This window comes from Myotis nattereri, assembly GCF_964212035.1.
Source record: "Myotis nattereri genome assembly, chromosome: X".
NCBI classification, from domain to species: Eukaryota; Metazoa; Chordata; class Mammalia; order Chiroptera; family Vespertilionidae; genus Myotis; species Myotis nattereri.
The window spans coordinates 128,265,700-128,284,489 of NC_138078.1; the positions used below are offsets into that span (position 1 = coordinate 128,265,700).

The 18,790-nt window shown below is 38.8% G+C and overlaps 1 protein-coding gene across 1 annotated transcript in view; it reads right to left on the minus strand.

Annotated features, from left to right (window-relative positions):
• Nucleotides 1-18,790, minus strand: part of ATP11C (ATPase phospholipid transporting 11C (ATP11C blood group)) — a 105,355-nt gene that overhangs the window by 70,299 nt on the left and 16,266 nt on the right. Inside the window, exons 4-10 of the mRNA XM_081115044.1 lie at nucleotides 17,404-17,532; nucleotides 13,418-13,521; nucleotides 11,051-11,101; nucleotides 10,050-10,114; nucleotides 9,646-9,727; nucleotides 8,567-8,717; nucleotides 7,774-7,971 (exon numbers count right to left, since the gene is read on the minus strand). Of these exons, the coding sequence (XP_080971170.1) occupies nucleotides 7,774-7,971; nucleotides 8,567-8,717; nucleotides 9,646-9,727; nucleotides 10,050-10,114; nucleotides 11,051-11,101; nucleotides 13,418-13,521; nucleotides 17,404-17,532 (780 nt within the window). The remainder of the gene's footprint in view (nucleotides 1-7,773; nucleotides 7,972-8,566; nucleotides 8,718-9,645; nucleotides 9,728-10,049; nucleotides 10,115-11,050; nucleotides 11,102-13,417; nucleotides 13,522-17,403; nucleotides 17,533-18,790) is intronic.

Sequence of the window (18,790 nt, forward strand, 5' to 3'; positions counted from 1 at the left end):
TGGAAGTATTAGCCATTGCGATTAGGCAAGAAGAAGAAATAAAAGGCATCCAAACTGGAAATGAAGAAGTAAAACTGTCCTTATTCGCAGATGACATGATATTGTACATAAAAAACTCTAAAGACTCCATCAAAAAACAATTAGACTTAATAAATGAATTCGGCAATGTATCAGGATACAAAATTAACACCAAGAAATCTATGACATTTCTATATACCAATAGTGAACTTTCAGAAATAGAGACTAAAAAAGCAATCCCATTTACCATCACACCAAAAAAATTAAGATACCTAGGAATAAACTTAACTAAAGAGGTAAAAGACCTCTACTCAGAAAACTATAGGACGTTGAACAAAGAGATAGAGGAAGACATAAACAGATGGAAGAACATACCATGTTCATGGATTGGTAGAATCAACATCATAAAAATGTCCATACTACCCAAAGCAATTTATAAATACTACGCACTTCCCATGAAAAATACCAACGACTTATTTCACAGACCTAGAACGAACTCTCCAAAAATTCATCTGGAATAAAAAAAGACCCCGAATAGCTGCAGTGATCCTGAGAAAGAAGAACAAAGTAGGTGGGACCTCAATACCAGATATCAAGCTGTATTACAAAGCCACTGTTCTCAAAACTGCCTGGTACTGGCACAAGAATGATATACAGACCAATGGAATAGAATAGAGAACCCAGAAATCAACCCAAACCACTATGCTCAATTAATATTTGACAAAGGAGGCAAGAACATACAATGGAGTCAAGACAGTCTCTTCAATAAATGGTGCTGGGAAAATTGGACAGATACATGCAAAAAAATGAGACTAGACCACCAACTTACACCACACACAAAAATAAACTCAAAATGGATAAAGGACTTAAATGTAAGTTGGGAAACCATAAAAATACTAGAGGAATTCAAAGGCAACAAAATCTCAGACATATGCCGAAGCAATTTCTTCACCGATACATCTCCTAGGGCAGTGGTCGGCAAACTCATTAGTCAACAAAGCCAAATATCAACAGTACAATTGAAATTTCTTTTCAGAGCCAAATTTTTTAAACTTAAACTATATAGGTAGGTACATTGCTATTAACTTAATTAGGGTACTCCTAAGGCTTAGGAAGAGCCACACTCAAGGGGCCAAAGAGCCGCATGTGGCTTGCAAGCTGCAGTTTGCCGACCACTGCCCTAGGGCATTGGAAACTAAAGAGAAAATAAACAAATGGGACTACATCAAAATAAAAAGCTTCTGCACAGCAAAAGAAACCATCAACAAAACAACAAGAAAGCCCACTGCATGAAAGAACATATTTGCCAATGTTATCACCGATAAGGGTTTAATCTCCAACATTTATAGGGAACTCATACAACTCAACAAAAGAAAGATAAACAATGCAATCAAAAAATGGGCAAAGCAAAATACTCAAACACCTGGAAGATTAATAGCATGCTATTAAATATTGATTGGGTTACCAATGAAATCAAAGAAGAAATTCAAAACATCCTGGAAACTAATGACAATGAAAACACAACAATCCAAAACCTATGGGACACAATGAAAGCAGTCCTGAGAGGGAAGTTTATAGCTCTACAGGCCTATCTCAAAAAACAAGAAAAAATGGTACTAAATCATCTAACTCTACAACTCAAAGAATTAGAAAGAGAGCAACAAGAAAACCCCACAGTGAGCAGAAGGAAGGAGATAATAAAGATTAGAGCAGAAATAAATGACACAGAGACCAAAAAAACAATACAGAAAATCAATGAAACCAAGAGCTGGTTCTTTGAAAGGATAAACAAGATTGACAAACCTCTAGCCAGACTTACCAAGAAGCAAAGAGAGAGGACCCAAATAAACAAAATCAGAAACGATAGAGGCAAAATAACAACAGACCCCACAGAAATACAAATGATTGTTAAAAAATACTATGGACAGCTCTACTCCAACAAACTAGACAACATGAAGGAAATGGACAAATTCCTAGAAAAATACAACATTCTAAAACTCAATCAGGAAGAATCTAAAAATCTCAACAGGCCAATAACTATGGAAGAAATTGAAGCAGTCATCAAAAAGCTTCCAGCAAACAAAAGCCCAGGACCAGACGGCTTCACAGGGGAGTTTTACCAAACATTCAAGGAAGAACTAAAACCTATCCTCCTCAGACTACTACAAAAAATCCAAAAGGAAGGAAGACTTCCAAGCTCATTCTATGAAGCCAGCATCACCCTAATACCAAAACCAGGTAAAGACAACACAATGAAAGAGAATTACAGGCCAATATCCCTCATGAACATAGATGCCAAAATCCTCAACAAAATCTTAGCAAATCGGATCCAGGAGTACATCAGAAAGATCATACACCATGACCAAGGAGGATTTATCCCAGGGAGGCAAGGATGGTACAATATCCGCAAATCAATAAACGTGATACATCACATAAACAAATTGAAAGAAAAAAACCACATGGTCATATCAATTGCTGCAGAAAAAGCATTTGACAAAATTCAACACCCTTTTTTGATAAAAACTCTCAGCAAGGTGGGAGTAGAAGGATCATACCTCAACATAATAAAAGCCATATATGACAGGCCCACAGCCAACATCATACTCAATGGACAAAAACTAACACCATTTCCCCTAAGAAGAGGAACAAGACAGGGATGCCCCCTCTCACCACTCCTGTTCAACATAGTACTGGAAGTGTTAGCCATTGCAATTCGGCAAGAAGAAGAAATAAAAGGCATCCAAATTGGAAAAGAGGAAGTAAAACTGTCCTTATTTGCAGACGACATGATATTATACATACAAAACCCTAGAGACTCCATCAAAAAGCTACTAGACTTAATACATGAATTTGGCAATGTATCAGGATACAAAATTAACCCCAAGAAATCTGAGGCATTTCTATACACCAATAGTGAACTTTCAGAAAGAGAGATTATAAAAACAACCCCGTTTACCATCACACCAAAAAAATTAAGCTACCTAGGAATAAACTTAACTAAAGAGGTAAAAGACCTCTACTCAGAAAACTACAGGACGTTGAAAAAAGATATAGAGGAAGACATAAACAGATGGAAGAACATACCGTGTTCATGGATTGGTAGAATCAACATCATTAAAATGTCCATACTACCCAAAGCAATCTATAAATTCAACGCACTTCCCATTAAAATACCAACAGCATACTTCAGAGATCTAGAACAAACTCTCCAAAAATTCATCTGGAATAAAAAAAGACCCCGAATAGCTGCAGCAATACTGAAAAAGAACAAAGTAGGTGGGATCTCAATACCAGATATCAAGTTGTATTACAAAGCCACTGTTCTCAAAACTGCCTGGTACTGGCACAAGAATAGGCATATAGATCAATGGAATAGAGTAGAGAGCCCAGAAATCGGCCCGAACCAATATGCTCAATTAATATTTGACAAAGGAGGCAAGAACATACAATGGAGCCAAGATAGTCTCTTCAATAAATGGTGTTGGGAAAATTGGACGGATATATGCAAGAAAATGAAACTAGACCACCAACTTACACCATACACAAAAATAAACTCAAAATGGATAAAGGACTTAAATGTATGACAGGAAACCATAAAAATTCTAGAAGAATCCAAAGGCAACAAAATCTCAGACATACGCCGAAGCAATTTCTTCACTGATACAGCTCCTAGGGCACTTGAAACTAAAGAGAAAATGAACAAATGGGACTACATCAAAATAAAAAGCTTCTGCACAGCAAAAGAAACCATCAACAAAACAACGAGAAAACCCACTGTGTGGGAAAACATATTTGCCAATGTCATATCTGATAAGGGGCTAATCTCCAAAATTTATAGGGAACTCATACAATTTAACAAAAGGAAGATAAACAATCCAATCAAAAAATGGGCAAAGGACCTAAATAGACACCTTTCAAAAGAGGACTTTCAGAAAGCCAAGAGACATATGAAAACATGCTCAAAGTCACTAATCATCCGAGAGATACAAATCAAAACAACAATGAGGTACCATCTCACACCTGTCAGACTGGATATCACCAACAAATCAACAAACGACAAGTGCTGGAGAGGATGTGGAGAAAAAGGAACACTTGTGCACTGCTGGTGGGAATGCAGACTGGTGCAGCCACTATGGAAGACAGTATGGAGTTTCCTTAAAAAACTGAAAATGGAACTCCCATTTGACCCTGTGATCCCACTTCTTGGAATATATCCCAAGAAACCAGAAACACCAATCAGAAAGGATATATGCACCCCTATGTTCATAGCAGCACAATTCACCATAGCTAAGATCTGGAAACAGCCTAAGTGCCCATCAGTAGATGAATGGATTAGAAAACTGTGGTACATCTACACGATGGAATACTATGCTGCTCTAAAAAGGAAGGAACTCTTACCATTTGCAACATCATGGATGGAACTGGAGAGCATTATGCTAAGTGAAATAAGCCAGTCAATGAAGGAAAAATACCACATGATCTCACTCATTCATGGATAATAGAGACCATTATAAACTTTTGAGCAGTAATAGATACAGAGGCAGAGCTGCCTCAAACATTGTCAAACTTCAGCGGGAACGCCGGGGAGGGTTGGGGGGCAGGAGGTAGGGGGGTAAGAGATCAACTAAAGGACTTGTATACATGCATATAAGCATAAGCAATGGACATAAGACACTGGGGGATAGGGGAGGCTAGGGGACTGTCTAGGGCGGGGGGATAAAATGGACACATATGTAATACCCTTTGTAATATTTTAAGCAATAAAAAAATAAAAAAAAATGGGCAAAGGACCTAAATAGACACTTTTCAAAAGAGGACATTCAGAAAGCCAAGAGACATATGAAATCATGTTCCAAGTCACGAATCATCCGAGAGATGCAAATCAAAACAACAATGAGGTACCATCTCACACCTGTCAGAATGGCTATCATCAACAAATCAAAAAATGATAAGTGCTAGAGAGGATGTGGAGAAAAAGGAATACTCGTGCACTGCTGGTGGGAATGGAGACTGGTGCAGCCACTATGGAAGACAGTATGGAGTTTCCTCAAAAAGTTAAAAATGGAGCTCCCGTTTGACCCAGTGATCCCACTTCTAGGAATATATCCCAAGAAACCAGAAACACCAATCAGAAAGGATATATGCATCCCTATGTTCATAGCAGCACAATTTACCATAGCTAAGATTTGTAAACAACGTAAGTGCCCATCATCGGATGAATGGATTAGAAAACTGTGGTTCATATACACAATGGAATATTATGCTGCTGTAAAAAGAAGGAATTCTTACCATTTGCAACAGCATGGATGGAACTGGAGAGCATTATGGTAAGTGAAATAAGCCAGTCAGTGAAAGAAAAATACCGCATAATCTCACTCATTTATGGATAATAAAGACCATTATAAACTGATGAACAAAAATAGATACAGAGGCAGAGCAGCATTAAACAGACTGTCAAACTACAGTAGGAAGGCTGGGGAGGGTTGGGGGGGGTAAGAGATCAACTGAAGGATTTGTATGCATGCATATAAGCATAACCAATGGACGCAAGACACTGGGGGGTAGGGGAGGCTGGGGGAAGGTGGGGGCGGGGGGAAGGAGACAAATGTACTACTCATTGTATATTTTAAGCAATAAAAAAAAGAGAGGCACCTTCTAGGAACCTTCAGTCTGAGCGCATTTTGCCTACCAGAGACGTTTCTATCCCCTTGTCCCCTGCTCCCAGTGGTTTTAACTATATTACTACAAAATGCAACTAGTCCAGAAATTGTGAAAACACAAGACCACAACGGAGCCAGCTGCTAATTCCGCCTGGGGATGCGGGGGGAGCTTTTACAGTGGAGGTAATCTTGTAGGTTTTGCACCTGTTCTAAAGCCTGGGTGCGCATTGTCCAGGCTGAGTAACTAAAAAGATAATGTCAGCAGGTGACTCTGGCTGCGGTCTGTGCAGGAGGTCTCGCTGATGCTCCTCTCCTCTTTGGGAATCACAAATCTCTACACAGGCAGCGCCCTCTGGAGGTGACTTAGTGAGAGGGATTGCTACATGGCCTGGACCTGGCCCAATAAGAATGCCTCTCTCAGGCTGCGTCAGGAAATAAAAGGAAAATATTGAAAAAGAGCCAAAGCCACAGAACGAGGCAGGGGTGGGGGGGAGTGGGGGAGCACCGGATGAATGCCTCTGAGGAAGGTAAGAGTTAGGGTGACTGGGTGACTGTTGAGTCACTCTGAAAGCATGGCTGTGTAGCTAAGAAAGGGTCTTTCTTTGCTTCTGATAAAGTCGATTTGCATATTGGGACCCATATATTGGATGTCACCTCAGGGGCCCAGCCCAGGTCACAAATCTAAACCTAAGTCAGCCTGCATGTAAAGGGAACACCTGGAAGGAAAGCGAACAGAGACCACTGATCATCCTCCAACTCAGCATGAGTGAGCTCACCTCACCTTGGAAAACATGATTTGCTAGCCTTAGAAGGAAATCCCCGCCCTTCTAGCCAATCCTAAAGCTCTAGAAACTCGCCCCAAATCCCTCTGGCAGAGGGCCCCACTGCTTGGGAGGCACTGTACGTGCCCAATCCATGGATTGTTTTCCCTTGAATAAAAAACATTAAACTCAAAAAAAAGAGAGAAATCTTCTGGGAACAATATCGAAGGGAAAAGTATTCATTCATTTATTTCTTGTTGTATCCTTGGTGACTAAGTATCACTGTGGGATGCTGATTCCATGGTTTGGGATCCTGGAGTCCCAAAGTCAGGTTTCAACAAAATCTGGAGAGTTCTTTCACCCTTGTGATTGTAGATGTCAAGAGGGTACTTTGATTTAGGTAAAGGTTGTATAAACAACAGAAATAAGAGATGGGGGATGGGTGGAGGAGTACTAAATTCAGTAAGACAGTTTAGAGGTGTAGATGCAAATTAGCACCATTCAAAACAAGTTTGAGGCCCTGTTTCACCGACACAGTTCCATTGAATTTGTATCTCAGTCACAGAAATGACATTTCCACATCCCTGACATTATAAATATGAGAATTAAATGAAGCCAAAAAATTTCCTCAGCTTGTGAAAATTACACATCACACAGTAAATTCAGACAAAGGGAAAAACTCTCTCAATACTGATTTAAAAAGCACCTAGGAAGTCATCACTTGAAGAATTACAGCTAGATTGCATTGCATTGGAAAACAAATGTTCTTGGGTTAGAAACAAGGTGAAAGCTTGGGCTACATTGGTATATAGAGCAAAAAACATTTTGAGGAGTGCATACCCTCACATTTTCCCTTCATTCAAAATTTTGAACTGGAATAAACAACTGCTTTCTGGTCTATATCCATTTGACCAGAAATATTCTAAGAAAATGCCAACAAGACAATTCTGGTCAATCTAGCTTATGGAACAAAACACATTTACAAAATAGTTTTATTTGCTATCCCATATTCTATCCCCAAATAGTTATAGATGGTGATGAAGACATGTTTCCTGTTCCAAAGCAATAACCCATAATCTAACAACATCAAGTTTTAAAGAGAATTTCTGTAACATTTAAATTCAATACATATTGGGATCTTTCTCCAAAATGCCAGCAAAATAACTGATGCTATAGCTATGGAAACATTGCTTGCCTTCAAGGTATGTCTGTATACATTTTTTGTTTTGATTCACATTCCCAAACACGATATGGTCACATACATTGGTAATCCAGACTACAAGAAAATATATTTTAACTATATTAATTTATTTTAAGTAAAAATAAGTTCTAACCTGACCAAGTTCTTCATTAAGGTCTGATGTGTTAACCAGGGCTCCTTCATTAATTTCTTCATCATAAAAGTCCTTATCCCATGAAATAAAGAAGGAGCCCAAGAATTTCTGCATTTCTACTGTGACATACATGGAGACAGGAATGATAAAGTTGAACAGAACCATAAATGATAGAAAGTCGGTGAACATTTTCAAAACCTAAAACAACAAAAAAAAGTTTACGCTAATTAAATGTACTTCCATTAAACAAGTGTAATATAAAGAACTAGTTAAGTTTCTTTTTATTTTGATGCTGAAAGCCTGTCTTGCTACACTGAAACAACTTCCCAAAGACACTATATCATTGGTCAAACTTATTATCACAGTATGTGAAAACACCCTTAATTTTGTCATTATTCTTCAGTGAATGTACCTTTTGATTACATACTAGTACTTCTTCACTTCCTTATGTTGTGTGCTCCTCCTACCCCAAGCTAGTAATATAGAAGCAAAGTTTCTATGTAGGCATTTATTTTGCTCCTTCCATGATATATCACAAGCTCATACTGTATTTATATGCCAGCTTCTTGCCCAATTGTTCAAAACTCTGAAGTAAAGAGCTAAAACAAGCACAGATACCCAAATCAAAATAAAATAAAATTCTAAAACTTTTAAACCACATAATGGCTTAGGGTTACCATACAACCAAGAGGAAACCCAGAAACCAACAAAACCATTAATTTGAGCAGCATTTGAATCAAGGGTGGTGTGATAACAAGGTGCTAGTTAAAATTTTAAACATAAAACAAAGTACCTTCAAAGTATCCCGCTCTTTCTGGGTCTTTTGGTTATACCAAGGTTCATCATTATATGGGGTATTTTGCCAAATATACTTTAGAATAGTGCATACTGCAGCTTTGGTCAGTAAGATAAATAAATACACAATCAAGAAGAGATTAATGGACCTGAAAAATAAGACATGGATTGAAAAACCATCTAATTACTTAAGATATCAACTTAAATCATCCAGTCTTCTAAAGCTTCTTCTGAGTATGATGTGTTACCACAGCACAAGCCTATATGTATGATTATCACTCTCAAGTGGTAAAATGGAAAAGCCAGTCCTGACCTGTTTGTTTATCACCAATCCTCCCCAAAGTGCAATGGTTGACTAGCTTAACACATATTTAATAAGGATCCTATAACGTGACAGGACACACACACGCAAACACACCATCACCTATTCATTGGTAATGGTGCAAACACACCATTACCTTATAGAAGGAGTAGGTTGTATCTGTTTTCCTTAATCCTACAGACTTGGAGTAGAGGGTAGGAAAGCAAGTGTACAATCCTCAAGCTTAGTGCGACTCTTTTAGTCAGAAAGTACAGCTATGAAGAGGATGCCACTGATGTACTTGATATCCATGCCAACAATAGCTAGGTCCATGCCAGTGGCAGACGGCTTGAAGGTCTACCAGGTACCACTTCAACATTTGCCTGGAGACTATGATCTATGTTGTAGAACCTCCTTACATATAGCAACTATAGGACCCCAAACCATTATCTAGAAGCAAAGGGAATAAATTTATATTTCAACCAAAATCTGCCTTGAATTTCTATGTGAGCTTAGGTAAGTCACCTATCTCTGAGATGATTTCTGCATCTGTAAAGTGAACAGGATAATGGGAATTACTCCATACAGCTGCTTAGAGGATTACACCAAATCAGAAATACAAATCATTAAGCACAGTTTCTGGAACATAAAAAGTACTCAAAATGGTAGCTGCAATTATAACTGATGTTGTTTTTTCACTATGGTTCTTAATGTAATTGCTGAGAAGTAACTACTTCAGTTCAATAACAACTAAAGAAACTACAGTGCATACTAACTTTTCAACAGCAGAACGTTTTTGAGATTTCCCTTGGTAGTTCAAAGCCATTTTGGTTTCCATCCCAGTGTAAACAGCAACTCCTAAGGAATAACAGAATAAAATGAAAACTAAGTTACAACTAACTCCTCATCCAACTGGAACTATCAATTTTTTTCATCCTATAAAAGCAGGAATTTTAAACCCTCTTCTATTCACCAGTTGCTATATCCTTGATAGCACAATTTTAATCATATATAATTTATTTATCATATTTCAAGGTAGTTTACCATCTTATAAATTCCCAACACCTAAAAGTAGGCTTAGACTAAATGGCAGTTATTTGCTGTTAAAATTTAACACGCACTATTTATGCACAGGCTTATAAAGCATATTTCTGGTAGGTATGTCTTAAAAATTGCTCACCATATATCTTCTCGGTATTTTTCAGTGTAGCTCCTTTCAACAAGAGATTTTCAGGTCCCAAAGACCTAAAAAAAAAATGAACACGGCTTATCCAACAGTCCAATAAATAGCACCATCAACTTTGGGAACATATTTCGCCCATACGTCTATGTCCTGGGTTCAGAATATATGTCTAATTATATCACATGCTTACTCCCCAGGACAACCTGAAAGACCCTTCCCTCTAAAGTTACTCCAGGGCACAACACAGTTAAAAGCACAGTACAGGAGTAGCCAGCAACACACAGAGGTAAAGAGATGCACAGAGAGATAAAAGGATTATGAGTCATAGAAAGACGTGAACAGGACAAAGCAGCAGACAGAAAGAGAATGTAACAGATAAAACACCAAGGTGGGAAAGACACACTGACATATTTATAGAGAGGAGAGTAAACCCATCTTTGGGGGGATCATTGGGCAACTGGGCATTTCTTTTACTTCCTTTTGAGTATGGTATAAAGGCCAAATAGAAAAGTTGAGGTACTAAATGATAGAGGGGGAAAAAAACCTTTTGTATATGAATTGCTGCATTAAAAATGATTAGCATTCCAGGTAATTCTCCCAGCTTTTATCCACTGCCCATACCCTCAATGACTCTCCCTTAAACCACTCACTGTTCTCCAGGTATAGTTCCAATACGGTCTGCCACTGAACAACCTATGACAATAAATATAGTGTCTAGAAGAGATTTGGGACTATCAAAGTGTCTGGAGCTCTGCAATTCTGGAAACCTTCAGCATCATTTCCAATACTATCCCTCTGCCCAGGACACACACAACTCAAAGACCCTACAACATAAGAGCTCCTACCAATTACAAGGTTGGTTACTTAAGACCAATTAGTGGGATACTGGGTAGTTACTCCAGATTTATTCACCTTCAACCTCTTTTTATAAAAAAAAAAAAAATTTGGCTATTTTAATACCCCCCTCAAAGGACAGTTTAAAGGAATAGCAAACTAACCTCGCAACAGCCTCGAGAGTATTACGATAGATACTGATTCGCCCAACAAACCTGCAAAAGAAGATAATAGCAAATGAGTTTTCTACATATAGGTAAATCTATATACCACAAAAATTGGAAATGGATCAAAATACAAATAATGCAAAAGAGAAGAGACTTTGAACTATGAATGTCTACTATATTTCTGAAAAAATATGAAATAACAATAAGGTAACATTTTAATCTAATTCTTAAAATAATATTATTATAAGAATGTAAACAAATATACTAAATTGGTTTTCAAGATATTCTTGGCGCTGAAACCGGTTTGGCTCAGTGGATAGAGCGTCGGCCTGCGGACTGAAGGGTCCCAGGTTCGATTCCGGTCAAGGGCATGTACCTGGGTTGCGGGCATATCCCCGTGGGAGATGTGCAGGAGGCAGCTGATCGATGTTTCTCTCTCATCGATGTTTCTAACTCTCTATCTCTCTCCCTTCCTCTCTGTAAAAAATCAATAAAATATATTTAAAAAAAAAAGATATTCTTGGCATTGTACATACACATAACACCAGTCTTATTTATACTTTCTATAAATAATTGGCTTCTATTATAGATTCATGTGAAGAAAGATTTCTGGTGTTAACACAACTTTCAAAACCATTATTTATTTCAGTAGTTCTTTCACTTTAGCATGCATTAGAATCATTGGAGGGCTTATTAAATTACAAATTTTTGGGACCCATCCCCAAGTTTATGATTCAGGTGATAATTTACATTTTCAACTATTTCTCAGGTGATGCTGATACTGCTGGCCTGGTAACCCTTTGAGACAGTAAACACTTGATTACCATCTTGGAAATTTCCAAATTGTTTTGAAGCTGATTTCATTACTGAGCTTGATCCAATCACTTAATATGGCTAGGTACATGTTAATCTGCATTTCTGAAAAAATGGGGTAAAAAGGCCTAACTCCTTCTTAACAAGTGTGAATATTTTATAATTTGCAAATTTTTTTCAGAAAAAATGAAACGTATTATTACTGTGTTCCAAAATATGAATCTCTGATAGTTCATTCATCATATTAATTGTACAAATACTAAGCAAGGTGCTGGAGATATACTAATAAGTAAGAAAAACATTACTTACCTTAAGATAGACAAATAAACAGGCAATTACAATACAAGTAAATTACCACTAGGGTAGTGAAAGTACAAGGTATTCTGGAGTCACATATCAAAGGCACTCAATCTAGTCTAGAGAATTAGCAATAACCTTCCCTGATCTAAAATTCTCCTTCATATTTAAGGTAATTGAAAATTGTAGGAGTTGCCCTATAAATATGCAAGGATGTATATTATTCTTTACCTCAAGCAGAATTAGTCACTCCCTTTTCTCTGATTCCATGGGCCTTTTATTCATCTCTATTATCTCACTGTACTATAAGCCTAGATTTGCTGTTTTATCTCCTTTGCAAACTGTGAGCTAAGGCAGAGAACAGCTATTTTGCTTTGTGGACCTAGTTCTTAATATCAGCATGGATACAGAACAAGGGAAAGAGGAAAGAAGAACTGGTGGGAAGGAGCGAGAGGCATTGCTCTTGTAGTAGGATGGCTACTTTGTTTTTCTACTACCGGGTGTTAGTTTAAGCCACACCCAAACATCTGACCCATTATGACCAACAGAACTCATTAACTAGATGGCTGGAATAGGTAATGGATGCCATCTGTAATAGAATGAAATTAATTGACTGGCTTGGGGATAAAACCTGTTACTCTACCCTCATTGTCACCATGCTCTAATAAGCCAAACTGACCAATCTTAAAAATCAAATTCCAAATTTCTGACATCTCACTGTTAATCAGCAAAACTACTCCAGAAAACCTAAGCATAGTAAAATAGAGGACATTACACCATTTTATTACTTCCTCCACTTATCTGTTTACTGTGGACAAAATACAGCCTGTTCACAATATGCAGTTCTAATGATAGAATGCCTACTAAATGCATGGCTCCATACCCTCTTCTCTCTTTGATACTGGAAAACAAATGAAGTGTTTTATTTTTGTTTTAGTTAATTCTGGTTAATGAGTAAGTTTGGTAGATCGGCCTTACGGGATAACATCATCTTAAAATTTGATGGACTTCCATGTTTACAAATAACAAGAATAAAAGAAAAATCACAAGTGAGATGCCTGGGCCCATATATTTTATCTTAGGCTGGTAGTGAACAAGGCTGATATGATTTATTTCCATGCCAGAAGGAAGGAACAGCTCATAAAAACACAAATGAAAGGAGGCTGGTAAGTGGTGGATGTTTTTTTGCCATACTGGTGGTAAAGATAGGCAGAGCCAACAGACAGTAGTAAAATGAAACCAGGTGATGTTTACTTGTAGAGGTCAGGTTGTGGCTGTTCACATTCAATCGCTGCTCGGAGGGTATCAATGGATTCAGCTGTACATAGTGCAATGGTATCACGTACTGCATAATGTGTCTAGATGAAAGCAGAATAAAAGGCAAAAACAAAAGTGTTTCTTTTTGTAATCATACACCCACCTGATTCCAGAAATGCAATATGTTTTAGTAAGAGGCTTTGGCAGAATAATGCAAATATTGATGCACATTTACAAGTAAAGAAAATTATTCAAGGATATTACAAATAATCACTAAGCTATCCCTACTGCAAGGGGATTCCAAAGTTAATGAAAAAAAAAAAAGCTTTTCTTGATATTGACAGCACAGAGAATTTCATTTGCAGCATGCATATAATTAACTGAAAATCCTATAAAATATAATGCATTTGCTTTTACTGAGACCTATTATTTTGCTCACCATAGTGTATAGTGATGTAAATATACACATATGAATTGAACATAGCCCTTTTGGTCATAAGACTGCTAACATCTTGCCAACAGAAAGAAAAAAATCATTCATAGTTCTATTACACAAATAGTATAATTAATGACCTTGAAAATGCTCAAAGTGGCTACATTTCATATGAGTAGCAGGGAGATGATGTGTCTTGCTTGAGTTAGACAGAATATTCTACTAGTGTATATTATATGCTTGATTTACCCAGAACTCAAGGCAGGCTCCAGCGAACCCATTTATTTTATTTTTGAAAAATATATTTTTATTGATTTCAGAGAGGGAGAGATAGAAACATCAATGATAAGAGAGAACCATTGATTAGCTGCTTCCGGCATGCCCCGTACCGGGGATTGAGCCTGCAACCCTGGCATATGCCCTTGACCAGAATCAAACCCAGGACCCTTCATTTAGCAGGCCAACACTCTATCCACTGAGACAAACCAGCTAGGGCCCATTTATAAATCATCAAATAAAGACTGACACAGACTCAAGACTGTACTACTTACCCAGAAAGAAAACTGTTGCATGGTCTTTGGGAAACAATACGGAATTACCTGAGCTAGATTTAAACTATCTCCTGACTTTGAAAAACCTATGTACTTTTATTTAACTAACTTATTTTTAAATATATTTTTATTGTTTACTTTTATAGAGAGAGGAAAGGGGGGGGGGAGAGAGAGAGAGAGAGAGAGAGAGAGAGAGAGAGAGAGAGAGAAATATTGATTGGCTGCCTCCTGCCTACCCTACTGGGAATCGAGCCTGCAACCTGGGCCAGGAATTGAACCAGTGACCTTTTGGTACATGGAATGATACTGAGCCACAATGGCCAGGGTGAAAACCCATGTTTTGATTGGATCAACTTAACAACTTTTTCCCTTATTAGGGAATCTTTAGGTAGATGTCTTCATTTTTACCTTGACATTCCCTCAAATATAACTTTGTTTTTGAACAGTTTAAATTGGACTAGTTTATCACCATACCCTAAAGGAGCAGTCGCCAACCAGTGGTCCGTGGACCACTGGCGGTCCGTTAGGTCCAAAAGGTTGGTGACTGCTGCCCTAAAGCACAGAACATAGTCATCTAAGGCATTTAAGTTCCTTTTTCACATACTGAGTCCTGGTCCTCAACTCCAGATGGAATAAACAAGCAGAGAAAAGCCCTCAAGGATACACACAGAGGTGAGCACATATCCTTCCTTAAAGGTAGCATAAAGAAGATATATCTTCATGCCTTATAGAATTCTGGACAGTGGCCAAGAACTGGCTGTGTCAGAAAGTACCAGGGAAGTAATTTATCAACAGTTTGAGCAAATTTACTTTAACAGATTTATAATTCTTCCTAGTTGCAATAAAGCAAGTATTTGCCAAATTACACTCTAAGGCAGTGATGGCGAACTTTTTGAGCTCAGCGTGTCAGCATTTTGAAAAACCCTAACTTAACTCTGGTGCCATGTCACATATAGAAATTTTTTGATATTTGCAACCATAGTAAAACAAAGATTTATATTTTTGATATGTATTTTATATATTTAAATACCATTTAACAAAGAAAAATCAACCAAAAAAATGAGTTCGAGTGTCATAGGTTCGCCATCACTGCCCTAAGGCATTGTTTTAAAAGCAATCAAATTATTCCAGATTACATTTTCTATATGCCAGGAATAAACATTTTTAAAGAAAATATTCATCACTTTTTAAATAAAGAGATCAAACTGTAAGGTGAGAGTACTTGATATTATTTTTATAGTTACACTAGAGGCCCGGTGCACAAAAATTTGTGCACTTGGGCTGGGGGGGGGGTCCTCAACCCAGCCTCTGCCCTCTTGCAGTCTGGGACCCCTCAGAGGATGTCCACCTGCTGGCTTAGGCCCGCTCCCTGGAGGATCGGGCCCAAGCTGGCAGTCAGACATCCCTCTGGCAGCCCAGCAGCCCTCGGGGGATGTCCACTTGCCAGCAGGGAGCAAACCTAAGCTGCAGTTGGACATCCTTAGTGCTGCTGAGGAGGCGGGAGAGGCTCCCGCCACCACCGCTGTGCTGGCAGCCATCAGCCTGGCTTGTGGCTGAGCAGAGCTCCCCCTGTGAGAGTGCACTGACCACCAGGGGACAGCTCCTGCATTGAGCATCTGCCCCCTGGTGGTCAGTGTGTGTCATAGTGACCAGTCATTCCCAGTCATTCTGCTGTTAGTGTCAATTTGCATATTACCCTTTTATTATATAGGATAGAGGCCTGGTGCATGGGTTGGGGCCAGCTGGTTTGCCCTGAAGGGTGTCCCGGATCAGGGTGGGGGTCCCGCTGGGGTGCCTGGCCAGCCTGGGTGAGGGGCTGATGGCTGTTTTCAGGCTGGCCACACACCCTTTAGTGTGGGGGGTCCCCACTGGGGTGCCTGGCCAGTCTGGGTGAGGGGCTGATGGCTGTTTTCAGGCTGGCCACACACCCTTTAGTGTGGGGGGTCCCCACTGGGGTGCCTGGCCAGTCTGGGTGAGGGGCTGAGTGCCGTTTTCAGGCTGGCCAAGCCCCCCGGTGACGGAAGCTCCCGGCCTCTCCTTTTTTCTTTTTTTTTATTCTGGGATTTATTTACCTTCTATAATTGAAACTTTGTAGCCTTGAGTGGAGCTCAGAGCCGGCCAGGTCGGGCGGGGAGCTTGGCTTCCTCCATTGCCAGGGGCAACCCAAGCCTCCTGCTCACTCCAGGTCCGTGGCCACAGCCGGCTGAAAGCAGGTATCTGGGGTTTATTTATCTTCTATAATTGAAATTTTGTTGCCTTGAGTGGAGCTTAGAGCCAGCTGCGGCAGGCGGGAAGCTTGGCTTCCTCCATCATTGGGGCAACCAAGTCTCCTGCTTGCTCTAGCTCCGTGGATGTCGGCCGCCATCTTGGATGGGTTAATTTGCATATACTCACTTTGATTGGTTGGTGGGCGTGGCTTAAGGTGTAGTGAGGGAATGGTCAATTTGCATGTTTGTCTTTTATTAGTGCCGATACTTTCAGCCTATGATTACTCTCATTTTAAAAAGCCTCAATAAAATATTAAGTGGGTTATATCAATATTTTTATATACTACTAACTGCTTGTGGTGGCGCCCGGCTGGCATGGCCTAGTGGTTGAGCATCAACGTATGATCCAGGAGGTCATGGTTCAATTCCCAGTCAGGGCACATGCCTGGATGGTGGGTTCGATCCCCAGTGTGGGGCATGTAGGAGGCAGCCGATCAATGATTCTCTCTCATCATTGATGTTTCTATCTCTCTCTGAAATCAATAATATATATATATATAAATATGGTGGCTTTTACTTGGGACATGGATTTTCTTCACCCAATACCATCCCTTTCCCCAAAGTTGAGAATTTTCTTAGAAGTTCAAGGATAACTACATAAAAGCTGTCTTCAAATACAAAATGTACACAAATAAGATAAAATAAGATAAAAGATTAGGGGAGTGGGAAGGAGTATTTATTGATGAACTATTCTGAGCTTAAAATGTATAAGCAAGGTTTACTCTTCATTACCTTGCAATTGGATTCCCCATCAAGACTGGCTGTAGTAACATAACAGGTTCCATCACTACTACAGGATGATAGAAGAATAAGATCACAGGGAAAAGTTTCATCTGCCTGTACTTCTACTACATCACCGACCTAGAATGGAGAAAAAAGCAAATATAAATATTCTTAATTCCAAACAAAGCATTCATTATATTACAAACTAAAGTCAAAACAGTAGCAAGAGACCTCTCCTGTCCTGGGGCTAAGAGAGTATCTCAGCATTCTATACCACGTGAGAGGTGATAAAAGAATATTACTGAACATTCGGAATTCTCTTTAAGGTCATGAGGACTTGTGATGCTTTCAGATTACCCTAGTAGTGAAATTTAATCTCTAATGAATGACTTCAGCACCCAGGGACCTGTTTGCTCTCTGACATTTCTGGCACTGATGTTTGATAAGACATTTCTGGCGCTTCATGAATGAATCAAGAAAATCTACATGTCTCAACTTGAGAACTTCATGAACCCTGGGCAATCACACTTCTACTCTGCATCATACATATTTTAATATGTTTTCCATTCAGTGTGATAATAGCTATTATTGTTGGGTGTTAATTCCTTCTTCAGTGCTCACAAAACCTCAGTTAATTATAGGCACCTATTTTTTCCCCCATAACATTTAAAAAAAATTCAAATAGGTCATTTTCCAACAATTCATCTGCTATTAGAAGAATCAATTAATATGGCAATGAAAAACAACTTCCCCTGTGCAAATGCCCCAAGCTCAAATAGAAGAAAAAGATGAGAGAAGAAATAATGAACCATTTCTACTGCAGATAATTTAATAATGTAGGGAATAAGTCATAATGGTTAAATAGGTAGGATTTTCTAACCTGACTTTATGCCCCAGCTTTGCCACTTTATAACTATATGACCTTGGGTAAGTGCCATAGATGATTGCAACTACCTTGTAGGGCTGGTCTGAGCATGAAACGAGGACAAAGGTAGTGTTTTGCAAACTCCCGGCATACAGTCACCATCTGATAGGTATTAATTATAATTATTACTAATACCCTGCAACTACTTTCTTCCCAACTTTTTTTGGTGTGTGTAAGGAAATCATCAGTCCAGCACTTCCCAACATTTTTCATACCGTGGCACATACAGAAAAGATTTTTATGCAGCACCCTCAGATTAAGAGTGGAGGCTGCTAGTGGCAGAAGATGACCCACTTATGAGATAGTCAATATCTGGAACAACAACCAAGACACAGTGGTTGTGAAACAATGAACCAATAACTAGCACACCTGCCTCTTATTTCCTACACAATTTGGCAGATAAAGATGAGGATGTTAAGACCTACTTGGGAACAATTTTATTTTCTTTGCCAATCTTCATCAGTTCCAAGA